Source organism: Canis lupus, chromosome 5 (genome assembly GCF_048164855.1).
Source record: "Canis lupus baileyi chromosome 5, mCanLup2.hap1, whole genome shotgun sequence".
Lineage (NCBI taxonomy): Eukaryota > Metazoa > Chordata > Mammalia > Carnivora > Canidae > Canis > Canis lupus.
In genome coordinates, this window is record NC_132842.1 from 51,009,046 (window position 1) to 51,032,084 (window position 23,039).

The 23,039-nt window shown below is 35.1% G+C and overlaps 1 protein-coding gene across 2 annotated transcripts in view; it reads left to right on the top strand.

Moving 5' to 3' along the window:
- Positions 1–19,068, top strand: part of RNF180 (ring finger protein 180) — a 193,086-nt gene extending 174,018 nt beyond the window's left edge. For both annotated transcript variants that reach the window (XM_072826620.1, XM_072826619.1), the window contains exon 7: positions 18,050–19,068. In XM_072826620.1, coding sequence (XP_072682721.1) covers positions 18,050–18,249 — 200 coding nt within the window. In that variant the 3' untranslated portion in view covers positions 18,250–19,068. The remainder of the gene's footprint in view (positions 1–18,049) is intronic.
- Positions 19,069–23,039: the final 3,971 nt, after the last annotated feature.

Consider the following 23,039-nt stretch of genomic DNA (forward strand, 5'->3'; position numbering starts at 1 on the left):
GGAGCCACAAACTGGTATGTGTGGTTGTCTTCCCTTTTCCTCATGGCAGGAGTCACTGGAGTAGTGCTGGCTTCTGGCAGGGCTGCTTTCTTACTTCCAGGTTTGTAGATGTGCCCTGGATGTGCTCTGGCCATGGGAGTATGAAAGGAGGCAAATCCTCAGGAGAACACAGGGATGGGGCCTATGCTGTTAATGAGGTTTGTGCATGTCTGTTGTGGGACAGGATTTGGAGTTGCTTTAGCAAACTCCTCTGGCAAGGCTGGAGGGGGAAAATCTCCAGGAGAGGGCGGGGAAGGGTATACAGTCCCAGCATAGTTTGCTATAGGAGGGAACCTGCAGTTGCCCAGACCTCCTGCTGAGGCCAGCTGGGTTGGAGGGGGTGGATCTGCACACATGCATAGCAGCGGGCCACCCTGTAAGTAAGGTAGGTGGAGAATGTTGGCATTGTGGGGTTCCCAAATGTGTCAGTGTATCTAGGCTGGGGAAGGGAAACAGCACCTACCAGGTCTTTTGTTCTTGGAGAAGTTTCCCAAAGATCCCTGCCCCTCCACCACCTTCTCTGAGTTTAGTAAACAAACCTCCTTCACATACACACCACGTGTTTTTCAAACTGCTGCTTCTATGCTGTATCTCAGTGGGGTTGTTTGTTTTGCTGTCTCTTTAAGGGTGAGGATTCATTTTCCTCTAGCCCTCCCAATCTCCAAGAGCTGAGCCCACTGATTTTTAAAGTCCCAGGTGTTAAACCACCACGGGTTATAAAAATTCACAAAATTATGCCCCTCTGGTTTTCAAAGCAAAATTTTGTAGGGATTTGTTCTCCCAATACAGGTTCCCCATATCTGGGGTATCTAGTGTGAGGATCTGTTTCTCTTCACTCTCCGAGTCTGCAGCATCCATCCCTCCTACAGACAGCCCCATGGGTCTACTTAGCTTTCTACCATGTCTCCACCCTTCCTACCTTCTTTGATGTGGCCTCTTCTTTACATTTAGCTGTGGAGAGCCTGTGCTGCCAGTCCTCAGGTCATTTTCTGAGTTATTTACACTAATGTGGGTGTTAGCTAGTTGCATTTGTGGGATGAGGCGAGCTTAGGATCCTCCTACTCCATCATCTTCTGCAGAAATCTGACATTTCCCTTATTTTAAACTTTGTAGGATGAAAGGATAGAGTTCCATTTACAACCTCTTAACATTTACAAAACTCTTAACTAAAAACCCAAAGAACCATGTTCAAGAGATCAAGGCCTGGAAAACAAGAGTACAAATTTCCTGTGGTCCCACAGTGAAATCCATGAGCTTAGGAGATAACGTCCCATTAAAGGAGTGCAAAAAACACAGGATAGGCCACATCCTTAAGCCATTTGAAATCAGAGGTAGATTGAGTCTAGTGAAAGCTGCAATCTAACTTCACCTCTACCTCAGCTTATTAATTATTGGGTTCAGGTGATCAGCCTCTCACCCTCTCTGCCTGACAAAAGAAAGGGTCAACCATCTTGGGAGGAAATAATATCTACTTCAATCTGCATGAATCATTGATACAATACAAAATTATCAGATAAGAGAAGGTTAGGAAAATGTGATCAATAAGCAAGAGAAGAAGCAGAAAATAGAAGATCCTCAGTGATCTAGATGTTGGAGTTATCAGATAGGACTTTAAAATAACTTTAAAAAATTATAAAAAATAAAAAAAAATTAAAAATATAAATAAAATAACTATTTAAACAAATGCTAATGAAAAGAGAAAAAGATGGGCAACATAGGTAAAAGAGTAGACAATGTCAATAAAAAATGGAAGTTACAAAAAAAAAAAAAGACTGGGAATTGTCAGTCACTGAGTCCTATGTTATTAGAGGCTCAAGCCTCTGTTCACAGTCATGGCCTTGGGCTGGCACCTTGTTTTCCTCCTGCTTCTACTTTCTGAACTCAAATACAAGGGGTGCCCTTGCATTCTATCTCTGAAACCAACAAGGACCTTTCTCAGCCAATCCACTATTCTTATTCTGTCTACCTTTCATAGGTTGAGTGATACAAATCTGCTATACTTCTCTGAGTTCTATCTACTTCATCCGTGCAACTGAGCTGATGAAGTAAACTGAGAGTTCAGTCTGTCGCCTTAGTTCTGCTTCTCACTCTACATACAGATCCCAAATTGAAGACCAGAGGAAGAAGCAAGCAGCCAATTATTCTTTTTTTTTTTTTTAAGACTTTATTTATGTATTCATGAGGGACACAGAGAGAGAGAGAGGCAGAGACACAGGCAAGGGAGAAGCAGGCTCCATGCAGGGAGCCCGAATTGAGACTCGATCCCGGGACTACAGGATCATGCCCTGGGCTGAAGGCGGCACTAAACCCCTGAGCCACCCGGGCTGCCCCCATTCTTTAAACCAGTCTACTATAACCCCAGATTGATGAAATTACCTGGTGATTGTATTAATGAAGCAGTGTTTTATATCTCGTTTAGTTAGTGATCCGTTCATCAGAATCTAGATAATATAGTTTACATGGCATAGCTTACTTTTCCTCAGTTTGTACCCCCTGAAGGGATTCACAGAGGATTCACAGAGGATTATCTACCTGAGTTTACCTCCTAGAGTCTTGTAAAAGCAGTCAGGACTTTGAAGCCAGGAATGCCACAGTTCAAAACACCAGGACGCACCTTTTCTATAGCTGTGTTTTAGAAGGGTGCTTTCTGGAATTCTGCAGTGCACAGCATAAGTGAATGTATATAGTCATTCCATATCTTGTTTCTTTTCATGATAAATAGAGCTTAGACGTACAGGTGTGGCTACTTGACCCTTAGGACAATCTCTACAATGAGAAAGATAATTATCCACAGGAGTATTTCATGCCTCTTGGATACTTATGCCTCCACACATAACTTTATTAGAAAGCACCATAATAACCTTAATGTTATTACAAGAGAAAAATAAAGTAACATAGAAGTGCTCATTTAAATAAAATATTTTATAGATGGATTGAAGAGCTGGAATCTATATTCTCAATGATTTCTTAATGAAATTACACTTAGTGCTCAGATGTGAAAGATTTGAAAACTAGAATTTCTGTTTAAAATAGGGCATATCCAACCAAAAGCATTCATACCACCTGTCATGACAGATGCAAAACAGAACAAATTATAAACAGTTTGCATTTCCTCATATAAGTATATATAAATCTTCAGGATTTTTGTTAGTCTAAAATAAAATTTTTTTAATTTGCATAGTAAAAATACTGTTTTCAAAGTGACATAACCAGCTTCTAGGGAATTTGGTTTACATTATGTATCCTATACACTATCCCAGAAAGTAAAATGTAGTCTACTCATACTCATTCTAATCAGTCAGGTGAGCATTTAGCTTGATCATACTAATAAAAAGATAAAGAACTTCCGAGAGAGATAATCATCAGTATTCATAATCTTAATCCAGAATTTCAGGAATTGGGCTTCCTAAAATAGAGCAACTACATAATAAGACCATTATTATGAAACAGAACTTCTCATCTCAGAAAATTTCCAGGTCCTCAACTGACTTTGACAGATGAAAAATAATTTTTTTTTGGATGAAGGAAGAAAAGAGCTAAAGTTTTATTTTGTTTTTTGAAGCAAAAGTTTCTAGGAGTCAATTTCTGTTATTTCACACTGTGACCTTAAATGAAGCCTGGTGCCCTGGCCATATCCCAGATCAATTAAATCAGAATCTCTGGAGATGAATCAAACATCAGTATTTAAAGATCCCCTAGAGATTCCAATGTGCAAAGTACCAAAGTTGAGGTACGTTACTCTAGAAGCTACTAGGACTTGTAGCTATATAGCAGTACAGAATTGTGGATTCGGAATGGGAAGATACCTAAAAAGTTCCTTTTATTTAATTTTCTGACTTCCGGGAAGTAACATATTCATAATATTATGAAGAGTAGATTAATTAGATGGAATGCAATGCTATAAATAACAGAGATGGTGTTTGTTTTACTGAAATGAAATGAACTCTGGCACAGTGTAGTAATAGTTTAATAGTGCATGGCAGTTGTCCATTTGTTTTGGATAGTATATACAAAACTTCACTGAAACTATACTGCAAATTTAAGAAATCTGCAAGTAATTGCACAAATAAGAGTGTAGCCCAGTATTTTGAGAACACTTCCTTAAGAAAAATGCTGTGACGTTTGGGGAGGCCATGAAATGGTTTAGTACTTCCATATTGTATCCAAAGCACTAAGTATTTGTTCATCTGTACTTTATATATGTAAAATATAAAAAATGTAAAAAAATGTATCTGTCAAAAGAGGAAATTGGATTGAATTGGCTATCAAGGTAGTCTCAAAAGAGCAAACAAATTCTAAAAAAGAAATAAAAAGTAACAAGTATCTAAGGAAGTCCCAATTTGTTTCAGGGGACATGAAGAGTATGCTAATAATCTGAAGATACATTTGGAAGTTCCAGCTCTTACCCTCTGGCACAAATATTGCTATGATTTACTGTACCATAGGTGTAGCTGTGTCTTTTATTTTTGCAGTGCACATGAAGTAAAAGGACTTATTATGGCTTAAAATAGATGAATATGAAATGAGATGTATACCAACAAATTTTGACAGCTACTAAAGTATGAGCTCATTAAAATTATGTTAATTTTATGTAATTTAATGTTAAGGATAATGTGAAAACATTTTCATGTTTCCAGATTTATAATTTGCCATTGAGAACTTTCAAATGCCTGAACAGATTAAAACTTCAAATTTTTACCTTACGAGCATTAGGCTTGTGTTACAGTTAACCAGAGCAGCTTGAGATACTTAAAACAGAAAAACTTCACAACTGTACTGGTATTGAAATAGCAGAATATATTTTATAGGTATACTAGATACAATACAAGGTTATATATAAAGGGAGATTTTATAGTAGAATCTGATCATCTGAAAACATTTAGCTTCTATCCCATTATTTTTTCATTATCACATTTAAATAACCTTTTTCCTAAAATACAAAAGAGAGAAAACAATAACATATAGCACAGGGACTGCTTTTTCTTTCATTACTTGTTTCTGGTCTGGGAAGATGAAAGACTATAAGGATAATTTCCCAAAATATACCAAACAGAATTGAAAGAGACTGACTAAATGATTAGAAATTTTGAGTTCACTCAGTAATACATATTATGCTTTCAAGTTATTTTATTCTACATTGCTTATGTGGTATGTCCTAAGAGTTCACAAAGAACAAAAAATAATGAGGTTACTAGTTCATCGTTCTTAATTAAATTATACTTAACATACGTGCAGTGTTGGTTTCGGGAAGAAAATCCAGTGATTTATCACTTACAACACCCAGTCTCATCACAACACCCTCTTTAATACCCATTACCCATCTAGCCCATCCCCCACCCACCACTATCAACCCTCAGTTTATTCTCTCTTCCCTTTGTTTTCCCCATTCCCATATGTTCAACTGTTTTCTTTCTTAAATTCCAAATATGGGTGAGATCATATGGTATTTGTCTTTCTCTGACTTATTCTGCTTAACATAATACATTCTAGCTCCATCTATGTCATTGCAAATGGCAAGACTTGATTCTTTTTGATTGCTAATTTTCCATTATATATATAATATATATAATGGAATATATATATATATAATGGAAACATTTTATATATAATGTTTTCTTTATCCATCCACATCTTCTCTATCCATTCATCTGTCGATGGGCATATAGGCTCTTTCCATAGTTTGGCTATTGTGGGAATTGCTGCTATAAACATTGAGGTGCATGTGCTGCTTTGAATCAGTATTTTTGTATCCTTTGGGTAAATACCTAGTAGTCCAATTGCTGGATCATAGGGTAGTCCTATTTTTAACTTTTTGAGGAACCTCTATTCTGTTCTCCCTCCATACTGTCCTCCAGAGTGGCTGCCCAGGTTTGCATCCGCACCAACAGGGCAAGAGAGTTCCCATTTCTCTGCATTTTCACCAGCACCTGTTGTTTCTTGTGTTGTTAAGTTTAGCCATTCTGACAGTAAACCATAGAACTCTTAGAAGAAAATATAGGGGTAAATCTTCATGATCACTGGATTCTTAGATATGACACCAAAAGCACGAACACTAAAAAATTAGTTGAACTTCATTAAATGCAGCCTACATAATAGAAAATATTTACAAATCATATTTCATAAGAGGTTAATACCTAAAATATATCAAGAACTCAATAAGAAGACAACTGAATTAAAAATGGGCTGCAGACTTGAGTAGACATTTCTCCAAAACTATACAAATAGCCATAAGTATATTAAAAGAAGTTCCACATCATTAGTCACTAAGGGAATGAATGCAAATGATAACCATAATGAGATCACACCTATTAGAATAGCTACAATAAAAAAAATTTAACAGAGCACAAAACGTGTTGACAAGAATTGTGGTAAAGTAGGAATCCTCAAAAATTGCTGGTAAGGATGTAAAATGATGCATCCCACTGCAAAAACACTTTGGAGTTTTCTCAAATGCTAAATCTAGAACTCCCATGATTTTGCAGATCTGCCCCTGAATATATATCCAAAAGAACTGAAAACAGGGATTCAAAGAGATACTTGTAGCCTACTGTTTACTGCAGCATTATTCATCATAGTCAAAAAATGGAAGTAATCCAAGTATCCATACAAATCAATGAATAAATAAATGTGGTACATACATAAATGGAATATTATTTAGCCATGAAAAGAAATGAATTTATGATCTCACTCATATGAGATACGTAGAAAAATTCATTGAAACAGAAAGTAGATTAGAGGTTATCAGGTACTGAGAAGAGTGGGAAATAGAGAAGTTATTCTTTGATGGCTACGGAGTTTCTCTTTGTGATGATGGTGGCACAACTTTAATGCGATTGAATTGTATACTAAAAAAATGGCCAAAATGGCAAATTTTGTGCTGTGTATTTTTTGCCAGGATAAAAAAAAAATTTTTTAAAGAAAACCATTTCTTTTTAAAAACCATGGTATTTGATTAACAAAAACAAAACATTATAAATTTTTATGATTTTGTCTGATAACTTTATAAACTACAGTTGACCCATGAACAACACAGATGTTAAGGTTGCCAACATCCCCACATAGTTGAAAATATATACTTAAATTTTGACTCCTCCAAGATTACTAAAAACCAACTGTTGAGCAGAAGGCTTGCTGATAAGGTACAGTCTATTAACACATATTTTGTATATGTATTATCTACTGTATTTTTACTATAAAGAAAGCAAGAGAAAATGTTAAGAAAATCATAGGGAAAAGAAAATACATTTAAAAAAAAATTAAAAAAAAAAAGAAAATACATTTACATTACTGTATATATATTCATTGAAAAATAAATCCACTTGTGGGGCACCTGCGTGGGTCAGTGGGTTAAGCATCCAACTCTTAATTGCAGCTCAGGTCATGATCAGGGTCATGAGATCAAGCCCTACATACATCAGGCTCCATGCTCAGCAGGGAGTCTGCTTAAAATTCTTTCCCTCTCCCTCTGCCTCTCCCCCTGTTCTCTCTCTCCCTCCCTCTCTCTCAAATAATAAATCTTTTTAAAAAAATCCACTTCTAAGTGAGCCTGCACAGCTCAAATCCATGTTGTTCATGGGTCAACTATATATTGAAAATTAAACTGATGTTACAGAATTATAAGTAATCCACACATATTTTAACATATTCATTAGAAAAAATTAATTTTGCAGGATTTATACAATTGATTCTGGTATCCTAAAAATACAGGAGATAAAGATGACATTTAAAATCCATTTTGTATTAGCTTTTCAAGTCTATTAACAGGGTGACTCTATACCTACTTTTGACTGTAAAAATATCACTCCACCTCTGCTAAGGCCTACTTATATCAATCAACTTGGCACTATAAATGTCTTATGTAATATGAAAAAGACAGCAATAAAATACCATGCTTCAACCTTTTGTCTGTCCCATCACACATGAAGGATATCACATGCCTCCTTTTTTTTTTTTAAAGCATCTAGCTACATGTAAGATGTAGGATGGGTAAGGCTGGAAGGTATCTTATTATCCTCATTCATCATCTCCAGAAACTGAGTAAGAAAGGTGAAGTAACTTTCTCAGGATCACCTAGTGTTCAACTAGCAGAACTGGGAATCAAACCATCCCCTGGTGAGAGAGAAGGAACTAGGTTCAAATATTAATACAAGTTACTTTACCTCCCTTAGTCAGAATTCCCTTATTTATAAAATGTTGATAAATTGTATGCTTACTGCCATGACTGTAAAATAAGAATCAACTAATAGTATTCTATCATTGTTGTTCATTCCACCACATTTTAAAGCCCTGAGCATGCAGATAGTAAGTATGTCCATCTTGCTCAATGATATACCTGAGGGTTTTATCCAGTGCTTAGCATATGACTGAGAGTTCTTTCCCTTTTAATACAAACTTCAAAGTTCTCTAAGCTAACCTCTAAAGAATATTTTTTCTTAAGAACTACAAAATGCATCTTAAATACATTCATAATAATAATCCATTCCTGCTAAAAATATATTTGGGAGGCCTGATTTGAGACATCCTCAAAGGCTAATTATTCATTATATTTCTAATATCTTTCCTTATATACAGGCACTCACTCATCCATCCATTCAACAAACACATTTAGTACCCAGTATAAGCACTCTGAAAGTTGCTACAATTGAAAAAAATGTATGAGATAATTGTTCACAATCTTTATGGCTCTGAAAGAGTCTTCAAAATAATGGAACCTGGGGATCCCTGGGTGGCTCAGAGGTTTAGCGCCTGCCTTCGGCCCAGGGTGTGATCCTGGAGTCCTGGGATTGAGTCCCACGTTGGGCTCCCTGCATGGAGCCTGCTTCTCTGTCTGCCTGTGTCTCTGCCTCTCTCTCTCTCCCTCTCTGTGTGTCTCTCATGAATAAATAAATAAAATCTTTAAAAAAAATAGGAACTTACTTTATGGTCTTTGATGGTGAACATAAAATTGAACCATATGGAGGGTGCAGGGATTGAGAGCCTTTATCTTCTAGGATATGAGAAAAATCCTTCTGAAGTAAAATAGTTTCTATAAATTAGATTTTATAAAGTGGCAGAAGTACCTGTTTGAGATTCTAAAATGCTGGTTCTTCTTTATATCCTTTCTCAACCTGATGGTGACTTGGAGATTTTCTTCACAGTCCTTTCTCACTATAATTTCACACAATGAAATTTCTCCAAGAGCACTTCCCTGTATGAAGAAAAAAGAAAAAAAAGAAAAAACAAGTCAGATTCAACTTTTGGAGTTATCACCCTTTCCTTTAATAGTTATATAGATCACTGTGAATTCTGATTGAGAATCACAAAGTAATGTTAAAATAATTTTCCTTTGACTCCTGAGTACTCTGCTCCACATTGTCGTAAGCTTTATGACTGAAGCTGACTGAGCAATCTCTGTCTGGTATATTGGTGGTTACTGAGGAAGATGAAAAAAGACTACTATAGCCTCTCAAATTGATAAATGCTATACCCAGAAGCAACGGACAATATTTTCTTCAAACAATCATTTTCATAGGTTAAGTCTCATGGCCATGCTTAAATTTCTAAGGGACAGGGAAGTGCAAAATAAATCAGGAGATCAGATCATTTGTGCAGAGCCCTAAATGTACCACAATTATGCAAGTTTTAGTCCAATGTGTTTGAAAATCTTCATAGAATGAATAATGTATAAAAATTCCAAAATCAACTCAAGAAAAACTTATAAAACATGAATAGACCAGCAATTAATAAAGAAATTGATACAACATAAATAGTTGTTGGTATTTAAAAATTTACCCCCATATCTAAAAAGACAACAGGCTCAAATAGTTTTACAGGCTAGATTTAGCAAAGCATAAGGGATTTTAATTTTATGCATATTGTGTCAGAGAGTAAAAAGGACAGGGTCTGAGATTTACCCTATTTGCAAGCTAACAAATTAGTCTTCCACTTTCCTGGATGCTTGCAAAAAGTGTAAGATTTTCCTGGACCAGAAACAAAGGACAGTCTGTTACTTAGAGCAATAGCCAAAACAGCCCAGTTGGTGATAGATACCTGAGCCTTTCTCATAGGATGTTACAGATAGGCCAGGTGATATCTACACACAGTGGGGTATGTTACATGGAGAGCTCTGAGCTTATAAAATTCAATTATATTTTATTGTTATTATTTTTTAGAGAGAGAGAGAGCACACAAGTGGGGGGTGGGGACAAGAGAGAGAAAGAATATCCTAACCAGTCTACATACTCATCCCAGAGCCCAATGCAGGCCTTGATCTCATGACAGTGAGATCGTGACCTGAGCTGAAATCAAGAGTCAGATGCTCAACATCTGAGCCATCCAGGTCCCCAAATTCATTCTTTTATAACAGCTTTAAATATACTATGTTCTAAGGCTACAATCAAACCTTCCCAGAAGGGGACATCATGCCTACTAAGACTATGTGCTATAAGAATATCTTTCAAAAAAAATAGTACAGAACAGAGGCAGTCATTACTTTTGTTTGCAAGATATGCAGATACCCATGTAGAACTGTCACCTATTTGCCAACATATTTTATAAAGCCAATAAAATCATGGTGAACCAGGGAAAAAATAACATTAAACAGAAAATTATACACCAATCTTCCTTACAAACATAGGAATAAAAATTCCATGTAAAATTTATAAAGCTGAATTCATCAGTATATGAGAACGAGTATCATGAACACATGGAATTTATTCTAGGTATGAAGGCTTGGTAAAATATTGGAAAATCTATCACTTTGATCCATCACTTCAATAGATTTTAATTATCCAACATTTTTAAAAATCTGTGCAAATCCACCACATTAGCAGATTAAAGAAGAAAACCATATGAACATCTTGCAAGATACAGAGAAACTATTTTGACTGACCAAATGGTTATGTTTAATATTGGCACAGAATCCAAATTTTCCGATCTCTTGATGAGAATGATTTTCCCTGCACTGTGCTTTTTTTTCCCCCACCATAATATGTTGGGGGAAAAAAGAGTATGAAGTTTGTTTTTATTGTGTTCTTTTTTAAAATGTTTTATTTATTTATGAGAGACACACAGAGAGAGAGAGAGAGAAAGAGAGAGAGAGAGAGGCAGAGAGAAGCAGGTTCCATGCAGGGAGCCTGACGTGGGACTCGATCCTGGGTCTCCAGGATCACACCCTGGGCTGAAGTTGGTGCTAAACCTGCTGAGCCACCCGGGCTGCCCTTTACTGTGTTCTTTACTTTAAAATAGCATAGTTAGAAGGTACTAATATTATAATATTATTAGATACTTTTTAAACCATATCTGAATGCCAGACTAATTATTATTAGTTTGTCATCCATAGTAGGTTGAGGTTAAGTCCATATGAAAGTGAATTCCTGGTGCAGAAGCTTTCATTCCATTAATTCCAATCCAAATTCTCTTGGAATAAAGTAGTTGCCCATATTATAATATATACATCGACTATTATGATAGTTTTAGGCATACTATCTCCCAGGCCATGCGTTTTAAATGAGGGCAAAGATTGGTTTGGGGAGCCACCAAAAATCCTAGATAGTATGTTGGTTTGTGGCCCTCAAAAGCTTAACTCTACCTGACAAAATCTTATTCCTTCCTATTTATTTTTTCTCATTAGGAAGAAACCAGGTTTAAGTTCATTTATTGATTAGAATACTCAAATTTACCTTATTTTCCCCTTATGGGGTTGCTAATTTTTTAAAAAACATTGAGAAATATTGTTCCAGACTCCGTTCCTGTTTCAAGAAATTCTATGTCTTAGAATATCTTTAAATCCTCAGCCACTAACAGATAGTAAATATATTCTCTGTAAATATTGAATAGATCTCATAGATTCAGTATCTGATACCCTGACCATCTACTTAAAGCTAGCCACTGCCTTGAAGAAATCAACTCACACTTTAAATAAACATTTAGAAACCATTTTGTTTGAATCATCAATGGTCAACTCATTGATTTGTTCAGAAAATATAGACATAATACAAAGAACAAGCTCTGGCAAGAAAAGGTAGCTTCTTCCTCATATTAACAACAATACTAATGATAATATAAGAAGAAAACTCTAACATTCACTGAATCTTTATAATGGACCAGGCCTGTGCTTTGTATGTGTTAATTCATCTAATCCTCAGGATAGCCCAATGAATTAGATCCTTTCAGTGTGATCATTTTACAGTGGAATCAGTCACCGATTACTAGAATTAATCACTGGTTAGTATTCTGGCAATTTTCCTCATGTCAGTTATCTAATACTTACCAAGTAAAGTATCTAAGAGGTGATTTTCCTTTTGTCAGATTTTGATTAAGAAATTGCAATCATCCCATCCAATTTATAGCTTTAGAAATTCCAAAATTGTTACAAAAACCTACTAACTCCCCACTTAGAAAAAAATTAAGCCACCTGGGTAGCTCAGTTGGTTAAGCAGCTGAGGATCCACCCTGGGCATGGATCATGCTTAAGATTTTCTCTCTTCCTCTGACCGCCCCCCACACTCCACTCTCCCTCTCTCTCTCACAAAAGAAAAAAAATTAATAAATATTAAACAAGCAATGATCATTATCCACCTTACCTATAAAAACTTGTTGCCTGAGCCATCCTGGGTCACCATCACTTTCTGGTGTTCAAAGCTGAAAATAAGCAAGAATGAGGAGACTTTTAGAATTAGAAGGGCACTACTAGTCATTATACCAGGCTAACAAAGGTAAACTGAGATTGTCCTGAGGAAACCAGCATATATGATCTTGCTACTCATAATGCTTTATCTTTTGTGCCATTCCTTCTTCTCTTAGCTCTACTTTTTTTCTTTCTTTTTTCTTTTGCTCGACTTTTTTCTATGGCTATTCCATCAATACCATTATTCCTTTGACCCAAGCAACTGAAACTTGAATCTGAAAAATCTAAGGTTTATAAATAATCCTTTAGGTCAGAAAAATCACTTTTTTATATAATACTAATTTCCAATAACAAGGTTACCTTTTCTCCAGCCACTATTTGTGATTTGTGAAGAAGATTTGAAAAGGAGTATCAACTATTTTGGGAATATTTGTGTTTATGTGTAAAGTTAATTTTTGAAAGTGACAAAAACTCTTCCCACTTCTCTCCTACACCAACAGAAAGGCCTTTTTTTTCTCTTAAAATAAGCACTTGGTGCTTCGATCATCTTAAGCTATTGGGATTGAAATCCCCTTAATACAGTCCCCAAAAAAGAACACCCCCAAGTTGGATACAAAGCAATCTACTGGAATGTGAGAAAAGAACATAAAAAAGTATATTCTGTTTATCTAAGCTTTACTAATATTGAGTGAAGACTAACAGTGGCATTCTTACATGTTATGAGGGCACACAATTTTGGCTGAGGAAAACTGGGAGTCTAATAACATAGAAGGGCTGACTTCATTTGTGTGTTTTGTATGTGTTACAATATGTGAAAGTTGGCATATGCTCAGTTAAATGGATTTTACATTATACTCTCTAGTTTTAGATAAACTAGCAGCACAAAGTACACAAGAGACTTAAATATTCTGTAAAGAAATCACATGAGAGAGAATACTAATAAGGCAAACAAAAAAAAAAGAAGGGAAGAAACATCATCCTAGTGTAAACATTATGTAAGCTATAAAAATTAATAATTAAAAAATAAAATGTGATAGGAAGTCAGCCAAAAACAATTTAAATTATTAAAAACCTATTTGAAGTATGGCCCTCTAATTTCTTCTAAAATATCATTTCCCCTTTATCTCATCCTTTTTAATTTCATGTTTTAAATCTACATAATACAAGTAAATATAATTTACAAAGACTGAGAATTATAAAATACTGATGAAAGTAATTGAAAAAGACAACTATTGGAAAGCTATTGCATTTTCATTGACTACAAAAATTAATAAGATATCCATACTACCCAAAGCAATAAAAGATTCAACATAATCCCTATTAAAACACCAATGGCATTTTTACAAAAATAGAAAAAACAATCCTAAAATTCACATGGACACAAAGGACCCCAAACAGCAAAGGAATCTTGAGACAAAAAACAAAGGCATCACATTTCCTGATTTCAGATTATATTGCAAACCTGTAGTAATCAAAACAACATGGTCCTGGCATAAAAACAGACACATATACCATCAACTTACTTTCAGTAAGGGTGCCAAGAATACACAATGAGGAAACAATGGTCTCTTTAATAAATGCTCCTGGGAAAACTGCATTGCCATATGCAACAAAGGAATGAAACTGGCCCCTATCTTGTACTATACACAAAAATCTATGCAAAATAGATTTAAGAACCATAGAAGTCTGCCAGAAAACACTGAGGGTAAATTCCCTGACATTCAGCTTTGATAACAATTTTTTGGATATGACCACAACTCAAGCAAGAAGGTAAAAAATAAACATTTAGTGAGATTATTTCAAACTAAAAAGCTTCTCCATACGAAAAGGCAACCTACATATGAGGACAAAATATTTGCAGACCGTACACCTGAAAAGAGATACTGGAAATCTGCCAAGAGATTTTAGGTGCTCTCACAACAACAAAAGGGTAATTATGTGGAAAAATGGATATATTAACTTGACTATAACTAATATATATATATATAAATATATATATATATTTATAATGTTTTATCCCTTAAATATGTATAACTTTTATTTTAAAATATAAAATACATAAACAATCATCTAGAATTGTCCTTGTTCAAAGAAGTTTGACCTTAAGGAACCATACTACCCAAGTGAGTGACTACCATCCTGCCATCAAAATAAGCAGCCTGATCTTAGAGCCTAATATTTAATATTCTATTATTAATAATAGAATTAATAATATTCTATTATTACAATAGATGAACCAGAATCTGCCTCAAGCTTGAGCCTCACAGAACCTTTATCACCAGAGTTACTAGCAGCTACCAAAATTATAGCTTTCCCATTGTTTATTGTATTGTACCCCCTCACTAACACTAATAAGCACAAAAGTACTTAAAGTGGGCATTATCAAGCCAAAACCAAAGATTATGACCAGATTATCAGTCCTTTGAAAATTGATTATTTTTAGAAACCTTTGAAACTATATATTGGTCAGCCAACAAAAAGAGGTTGCCATTGGGCAAGCTTATACTCAAGCTCTAAATAACAAACATGTACTTATTACAAAGCAAAAGAACAGTATTTCACAAGGAGATGTAATATTTCTTAGAAATATATCCATTAGTCATAAAAGAATTATCACTTTTTTTCAAGGTGGATGCCTATATATATATATATATATATTCTGCTTCAAAATATCAGCCGGCTCACTTCTGGGCAGGCACCCTGGGAGATGAGAGATTTTGGATTTCCTCACTTAAGGTCCACATGTATGTATGTTTTCAAAGCATATGTGTTCACAGTTTACAAGGAAGAAAAAAAATTCCATATTTGCCAGTGAGTTATATATACACAAATACATCTGTATCTCCATCTCTATTTACACTCACCTCCATAGGTCTATCGTCTCTATCTCTCTGTAGGTATATACATATCTAGTCCTAAATTCCCTCCATGTGTCTCCTGCCCTACTCTGTCCCTCCAGATTGTTATATGTATAAATCTACCAATGGCTTCTGTAGAGAGAGAGTGGAAGGGTTTACTTCACTGCCTGAAAATAGAGGGCTATAATGTCCGAAACATGTCTAGCCAGGTTGGCCTCAGGACAAATGGGATTTAGCTTTGTCTAGAGAAGCCATGTGGAAGAATGGCTCCCTTAATAAGGCGGGAGGTAGGCTGTGTCAGAGTGTTTGGAAGGCCTTTGTACCCTCGGGGTGGCACTTCTGCACACAGTACATAGAGCTGCGTGTGGGGCTGCAGCCACACTGGAGTCCAAGGCCAGCCGCCCCAGAGGAGTCTCAAGTCCAGGAACCTGTACTGTCAATGGGTGGACTGTGCCATACATATCTGCTAGCTAGCAGGGCGCACTAGCTTCTGTACAAACAGTAGCTACCACTCTAGAAAATAATCTGTTAGAGAAGGTGTCCAAGTGGAAGCTGGGGGAACTATGGCTAGGAGGTTGTTAATAGTAGCATTTTAGGGTGAAGCCCCAGGGGCTTTGATCTGCAAGGATATCCTCACCCAACTGTACAACCACCAGGGTCCCACAAAATATTCCTATCACCCTCTGGTCACCCTGGCCTGGGAATTAGGAACCAGGATCCTAATGTCTACAGGACATCCTCTTTGGGACTTGTAGGCTGTGTCCAGTCTTGGTGATATTCACCCTCAGGCACTGACTGGTGACTACCTTCACCATAGGGACAAAAAAAATTCCACAAAATAAGCACAAAGCAGTGCAAATGGCCATTTGGCCTGGTCAGCTAAAATCAGGACTCAGCACTTGGACTGTCTTGGCAGCTCTATGGTTTCCAGAAATGCTCTGCATTTAGGACCCCACCCCCAGTAAAGATCTGTTGCACCCTTTGTAGAGTCCCCCTGAGTATTCCTTTCTTTACTCAGTAAGGCAGCTCTTACACCTCAGCTAAAAACTGAGTTCAGAGAGCCACCAACTGCCTGGAAAGAATCCCATGGTCGTGTTTCCACTAGATATTCCTTTATCTGTATAGTTGATGTAATCCCTTAGCTGAGGCCAGTGGTTTTTCTGGTACCAAAACATAAGCACTGTCAAGTACATACTCTGAGACACAAACTCACACCTACCATTATTAAATACTACTTGACTACATTTAATTCCTGATATAATTAGTCCCCTTATCAAAAAACTCTCATCAGCTCCATTTGGCTTGTGTAGTACACATAGTTCAGTTTCAGAGCCCTGGGTGGCGAAAGGATACAGTAGGGGATTTTTGGTATGTTTGTACTTTTTTTGTTCAATGGTTGGTTGGTTGGTCTTATGATTTGCTGGCACTTGGAATCCAATGAAATGGCTGACTGGTTGCATTTCTTCATTTCCTTTCAACCACTGAAGTGACTTTTACTATGCGAAGAGGGTTTTTTGTTTTTGTTTTTATAAAAAAAAAAACACCTTTTAATGAAATATTAATTGGCACTTTCAGTACTCTCATGTTCTTGGAAAGGTCTTCTCCTTCCCCTATGTTCTTAAGCAGTGCTTTGGTTTTAGAGCTCATGCCTCTCTTGACATCCCCTGCAAAGCAGTCAAGAGCATGAAAAATCAGCTAGAGCCAATTCATACACAAAGTGATGGAATATAACAGAGAACAAACTATTTCTGTATGTGAAAACTAGGGAGACCTGAATCATTATCAGACTGGGAATAGAATTATGTCCATTGCAAAAGTCCATTGGCAGCATCTCTACTTACCCTAATATTCCACATTCACCCTAATAATCCCATGCATTTTTTTCAAGGGTGTGGCTACATTATCACTTTACTTTTGAGATTTGCTTTTTATGCGCCAATCTCAAGTAGGCCCATGCTTTAATATCTATAAAGATTAGAAGTAAATTTCTTCAAAGGTATACCATTTTGTCTATGCAGTTTACTCAATGCTAAAAACGAGAGACATTTTTCTCATAGAACTTTGCTCAAATAACAAATTCTCAAGGAATGAGATAAAAGGTTAAGTTGGTGATCAGAAGTTAAAAAGAAAAAAAAGCAGTTGTGACAATACAACCTGAATCAAGTTTAAATTTAGAAATTGCTCTCATGTGAAAATAATTTAAAAATTTGTAAGGATCGAATGTGATTATCAGATGGCATCGATGAGCGATCAGAGACCCAGAGATCCAATAACTTGCCCAAGAAACTGACAGAACAAAAATAGTCTCCTGACTCTATATCCCATACTTTATGTTAATTTTACTGCTCCTGCCCTTGAAACCCATAACTAAGAGACTTCTGACAGTTTGTTATCATTGAAAAAAACTCTCAGGAATACAACATACCACTCAGTGACATCAAGATACGCTCGGTTCATGGTACCAATGTTCATAATGCAGCTTCCTTTTTGAGCACGTATCTTAATTCACTGAGCTTTAAAATAATATGTTCATGCATCTTTCTAGGTTTCCACAGACATGCAGCTCCTGTTACAAGAAGGCAGTTCCCACACGGTGCACATAGGATGGATTATCTGCACTTTGAGGATGATAGCCGTGGATGGTGGTTTGACATGGATATGGTGATCATCTATATTTATTCAGTGAACTGGGTCATTGGATTCATTGTGTTCTGCTTTCTTTGCTATTTTTTCTTTCCGTTTTAGGAATTTTCATACCTTACTACAGTTGAACAATCACAAATGATGTAGATAACAATTACAATTAAACCTTTTTAAAATGTGCTTTGAAGTTTTTATAATGGTGCATTATATAAACTGTTGGTGTTTATAGAAAGTATGAGAATAATGGACTTATTTATTAATGTTTTTCATGTAACAAACTAAAGTTTATTCAGGAGCTGGTCTGTCTAGCACTTAGCAACAATGCACTATTAATTTCATAATTAATTTCACAATTCCTCCTGGTTTAGGATTTATGGCCTCTAATGTTATGATACCACTTTTGTACTGAAATTGTAAAGACTGAGGCTTTTCCTCCACTTAAAAGTAGTAAAAATACAGAATGAAATGATAATCTGGGTAGATGGTATCTTTGCTGAAAAATAATTAATCAATCACCACTTATTCTTAGGCAAATTATGTGCATTACAGATAAATTTCATTTTCTGGGAACTAATCTAGCAGGGTGTATTCAGTTTTGGTTTCCAATTATCTCAACTTCTTTCCTGTTCTATTATGAAGAAAGCAGGCTATTCTTTATACAGACCTAATAATAGCATTAGTGCAACATTTTTAATTATTATATGAACAGAATAGTAAATGCAAAAAACTTGAGACCGATCCCCACCAATAGAGAAATACATTATTTGCAGGATTACTCACCTGAAGAAATAAAAACTTGCTGATTTTCAGTAGTTCAAAAGAGCAATGCATGCCCAAAATGTAACTAATTTAGTGATTTGTTTAACACAGAGATTGTCAAATATATTGTAAATGTGCAATAAAGAGTGGCTTTTAAATTTTTTTCTTTGTTATTATATAATTTAATATCTAGAATAAGGAATTGTTGGAAATAGGCTTTATAGATATATATAGAAGGAAGCTGGCATTTCTTTTTACTTATTATTATAGTATTATAAGCCTTGGAATTGGTTTTCCCTTAATTGAAAAAAAAAAAAAGGAAATCTGAATTATTCCTGTAAAAGAAACAACACAAGTATCCCAGTTTCAGAAGTGAGAGAACTCAAGCGCAAAAAAAAGTGAGCTTCTTTATTTCCATCACGAAGGTGGTCTTTGTGTAAGCTATGAGCAAAGTGTTGATTATGAACTACTAATCCAACATTCCTACCCTGTGTCGTCACATATCTGATAATGCGGTAAGCGTATTTTGACACAAGCTAAAATATGCCTACCACACTAAAAATAGCACCATCCAAACAAATTGCGACCGATGAGGCTTCAAGAGTTCAGGCTAGGAGACATCCAAATGTAGCCTTATTACTACTAATTGTATTTCAATAAAAGCACCTATCTGATGGTACGTGATATTCCAAGAAATATGATAGAATAATACAGGTTTTTATTCTTACACTGTTATTATTGTGTTTAAAATTATATCTGTGAAAGAAAGTGGTGTACATTAGACACTATCAAAGATAGAAAGCAGAAAACCACAGTTTATAAACGTCAATTTTTGCTCACATATCAAAATAAATTATGCTTATAATCTAGTGACATATAACTAATACATTGGTAAAATGATGTTTTTGACAAAGCTCAATGTTCCCTTACGGAAATAAAAATTGGTGTTTATAGTAACCAGTTTATTGCTCAAAGTGGAAGTAATACATGTCACGACTGAAAAATTAGCAAAACACATATAGAGGGGCAATATTTTAAGAACTTTAAAATGAACTGCAACCATTTCCAACCAACACCTGGCTTTCATCTCTATCAACTATGCTTTCGTTCATTCCTAAATTTAAGAGTTGATTATAGGGGTGCCTGAATGGCTCAGTCAGTTAAGCATCCAACTCTTGAACTCAGCTCTGGTCTTGATCTCAGCGAATTAAATATAAATAAATAAAAATAAAAGTCAATTATAGGTTATACATGAAGCAAAGTTACTAGTATAATATAGATTTCTCAAAAAAACAAATTTCATTTCCAATATGAATGTATTAGCTCAGTGATAACATCAGTCTATAGATCTGTATCCACAAACTACAGAGATAATACCCTTAAATAAATAAAATAAATACCTTTTAAAAATAAGAAAGCATCGTCTGGAGAACCATTCTAAATGGCTTATACAAATCTTCATAACTTAGTCTGAGAATAACATCATTTGGCATATTAAAAGTAAATTTAGAAAATTATACATTGCTAATTTTACTTTAAAACATTTAAATTGTATGCAGATGAAGCTAAAAGCTGCCAAATATTAAGAAGGGCAGCATTTCCTAGAGCCACCAGTTTATTAGAAGCCAGCTAAAACCTGAGACAAAAAGAAACCATTTTCTCCTGGTATCTGTCAAACAGTAGCCATCCAATAGATGATTAATGAATTTATAAGGAAAAATAAACTTAAGAAAATAAAATTATAAATATATGCATGAGCTTAAGAGTGAAACAAGAAATTATATGTTGATCTTGTGTAGTGATTTCTCACAAGTATTGATCATGTAGAAACACATTTTCCAATAAAGAACAAAGGGGAAAAAAAGAAAAATCCTAAAACTAATCAAGTACAGTAATAATAATTATTAAATAATATTATTTAATAAGATTTCAATTTCTAAGCTATCACTATCAACAATTTGTGTTTCTACTGAGCTTAATTACTGTGAAGGTTCATTTTAAATACTCTCATATATGCATTTTATAAGTGCCCAAACTTAAGTCACATTTCTGAATTCTTTCAGTAGGTAATTATTTCTTGATTTAAAAAAAACAAATTCACAAACTAAAATCAGTTCATTTTATAGTCAGTAGAAGCTAGGGTAATCTAAATTAGACAAAACATAAGAATCAGAATTTGTACAAAGAATCACCAAATTCAAGAATAAAAAAAACAATATTTCTCAGTCTGCTATTAATATAATAATGCCACCCTAGTATTAAATGCTAAATATAACAGCAAAGCCGTTTCTGCCTTGGAATCTTGATTTTAAAGCACTTGGAATGGTACTACCAAAAAAAAAAAAAAAAAAAAGCCAATAAATAGAATTATCACTTATGCCTTCACTGTGGCTAAATGAAGATAGAAGTTTTTTAAAACTTGATTTTTATCTGGATCATTTGTTAAGGAATGCCTTAGAGAAGAGAACACTCTGATTAAATGGAGTGACAGTTTTTGAATCTTCATAGATTCTGCAGTTGAATGCAGAGCACACTGTCAAAAAGCAGTGTTCCTAAGGTTCTGAATATTTCAACATGCTCAACTTTGACTTTCTTGAAAAGTTTCCGATTTTCAGTAATTCTCAATGTAGGCATTAAGTTCTGTCAGTGTACACCTTTCTCTGGAAAGCCTTTGTTTCCCTTTTTTACTGAAGACGACGCTATAATAAACATTGCTTTGATACATTTTCATTTTTATATAGATCTTATGAGAAACATCACTGAGAGGTATCTTTAGGCCCTGGTATCAACATCCTATGAGAATAGCACATGTCCACTGCAATGTGCATTCACTTATCTTATAACCATGCTTCTATTACAGGTTCAGAAAAATAAATACTTTGCCGTTCACAATCTCTCACATCGTGCAATAGATGTACTTTGAGAATCATTTTTTTATAACAACACTTCTAAAAATAGTTATTGGACCATTACCAAGTTTTTGGTTACTCCTTTTTACATACGTCACTATCAGTAAATTAAATACTGTTAAGACACAGTCCTCAGTTCCTCTTACTCTTTCACATCTTTATAAGCCTAAGAGCTTCAACCAAAAAATATCTAGTAAGTATAGACTGCCCAGTAAATTGCATTTTTATTATTGACAGCATAGCAAGAGATGCTATTGCTCTTGCAAGAAACTGGTCAATATTTTAATTGCTTTACACATGTCACCTTGTCTACCAAGAAAACCACAGAAAAAAAAAAAAAAAAAGAAAACCATTAAGAGGAAAAGGGAAGTGAGAGAGGATGACATTTATTTATGAAATTTCTCTAACTTAGATACTTAGTGGGTCACATTCACATATTAACTAATTTAGTTTCCTCAATACTCTTTGAATAAAGATGATGTTAACCTCATATTATAGTTGAGGATGAGAAGTAACGTGACCAAAGTCACAGAGCTAAAAAGTGATTGATTTATCTTCATATCTGACCTATTTCAAGACTTAGAAGACCTGTGCTCTGTGCTGTCAGTAGTATCAGATTAAAATTTGATGAAGTTGGATAGTCACTAAAGACTCTCTGGTAATAATACTGCTAAAGGAGCTTTGAGAATATGAGAGATGATCTGAATCAAGAGCGAACTATTCTCACTTCCTCTGCAACAATTTTCATTGCTTGTACCGATGAAAAACTTAGCATTTGCAGGACACTATTTAATACGCAAAACTACATTTGATAAGAGGTTCCATCTTGTGTGCAAACTTAGATCGATTTGTCATGGTTACCTTTATTAATAAGGATTGTGAGGCTCCATCTTGGCACCAAGAAGAGTGATCTGATCCATTGGTGATGTCCCTCAAATATGGGTGAAGGAGACTGATAGGGAAAATCGATCCACGTCAGGTATTTAGATAAGGGTGCAGAAAGGCATTCGGGTTTTGGAAGCAGGTCTTACCATCTGTTGAGGAAAAAGAAAAGTGTAGTTGGGTGACCATAATTGACAACACATGTTATATACTAATTAAGGCATGAAATATAACTAATTGTAAACTACAGTCCTTTACTTTTTTTCTTTTTGCCTCAAAACAGAAGATTAATAGGCACCTACTTGTGCATTCCAGAGATTTTTAAGACATGATGATGTAGTT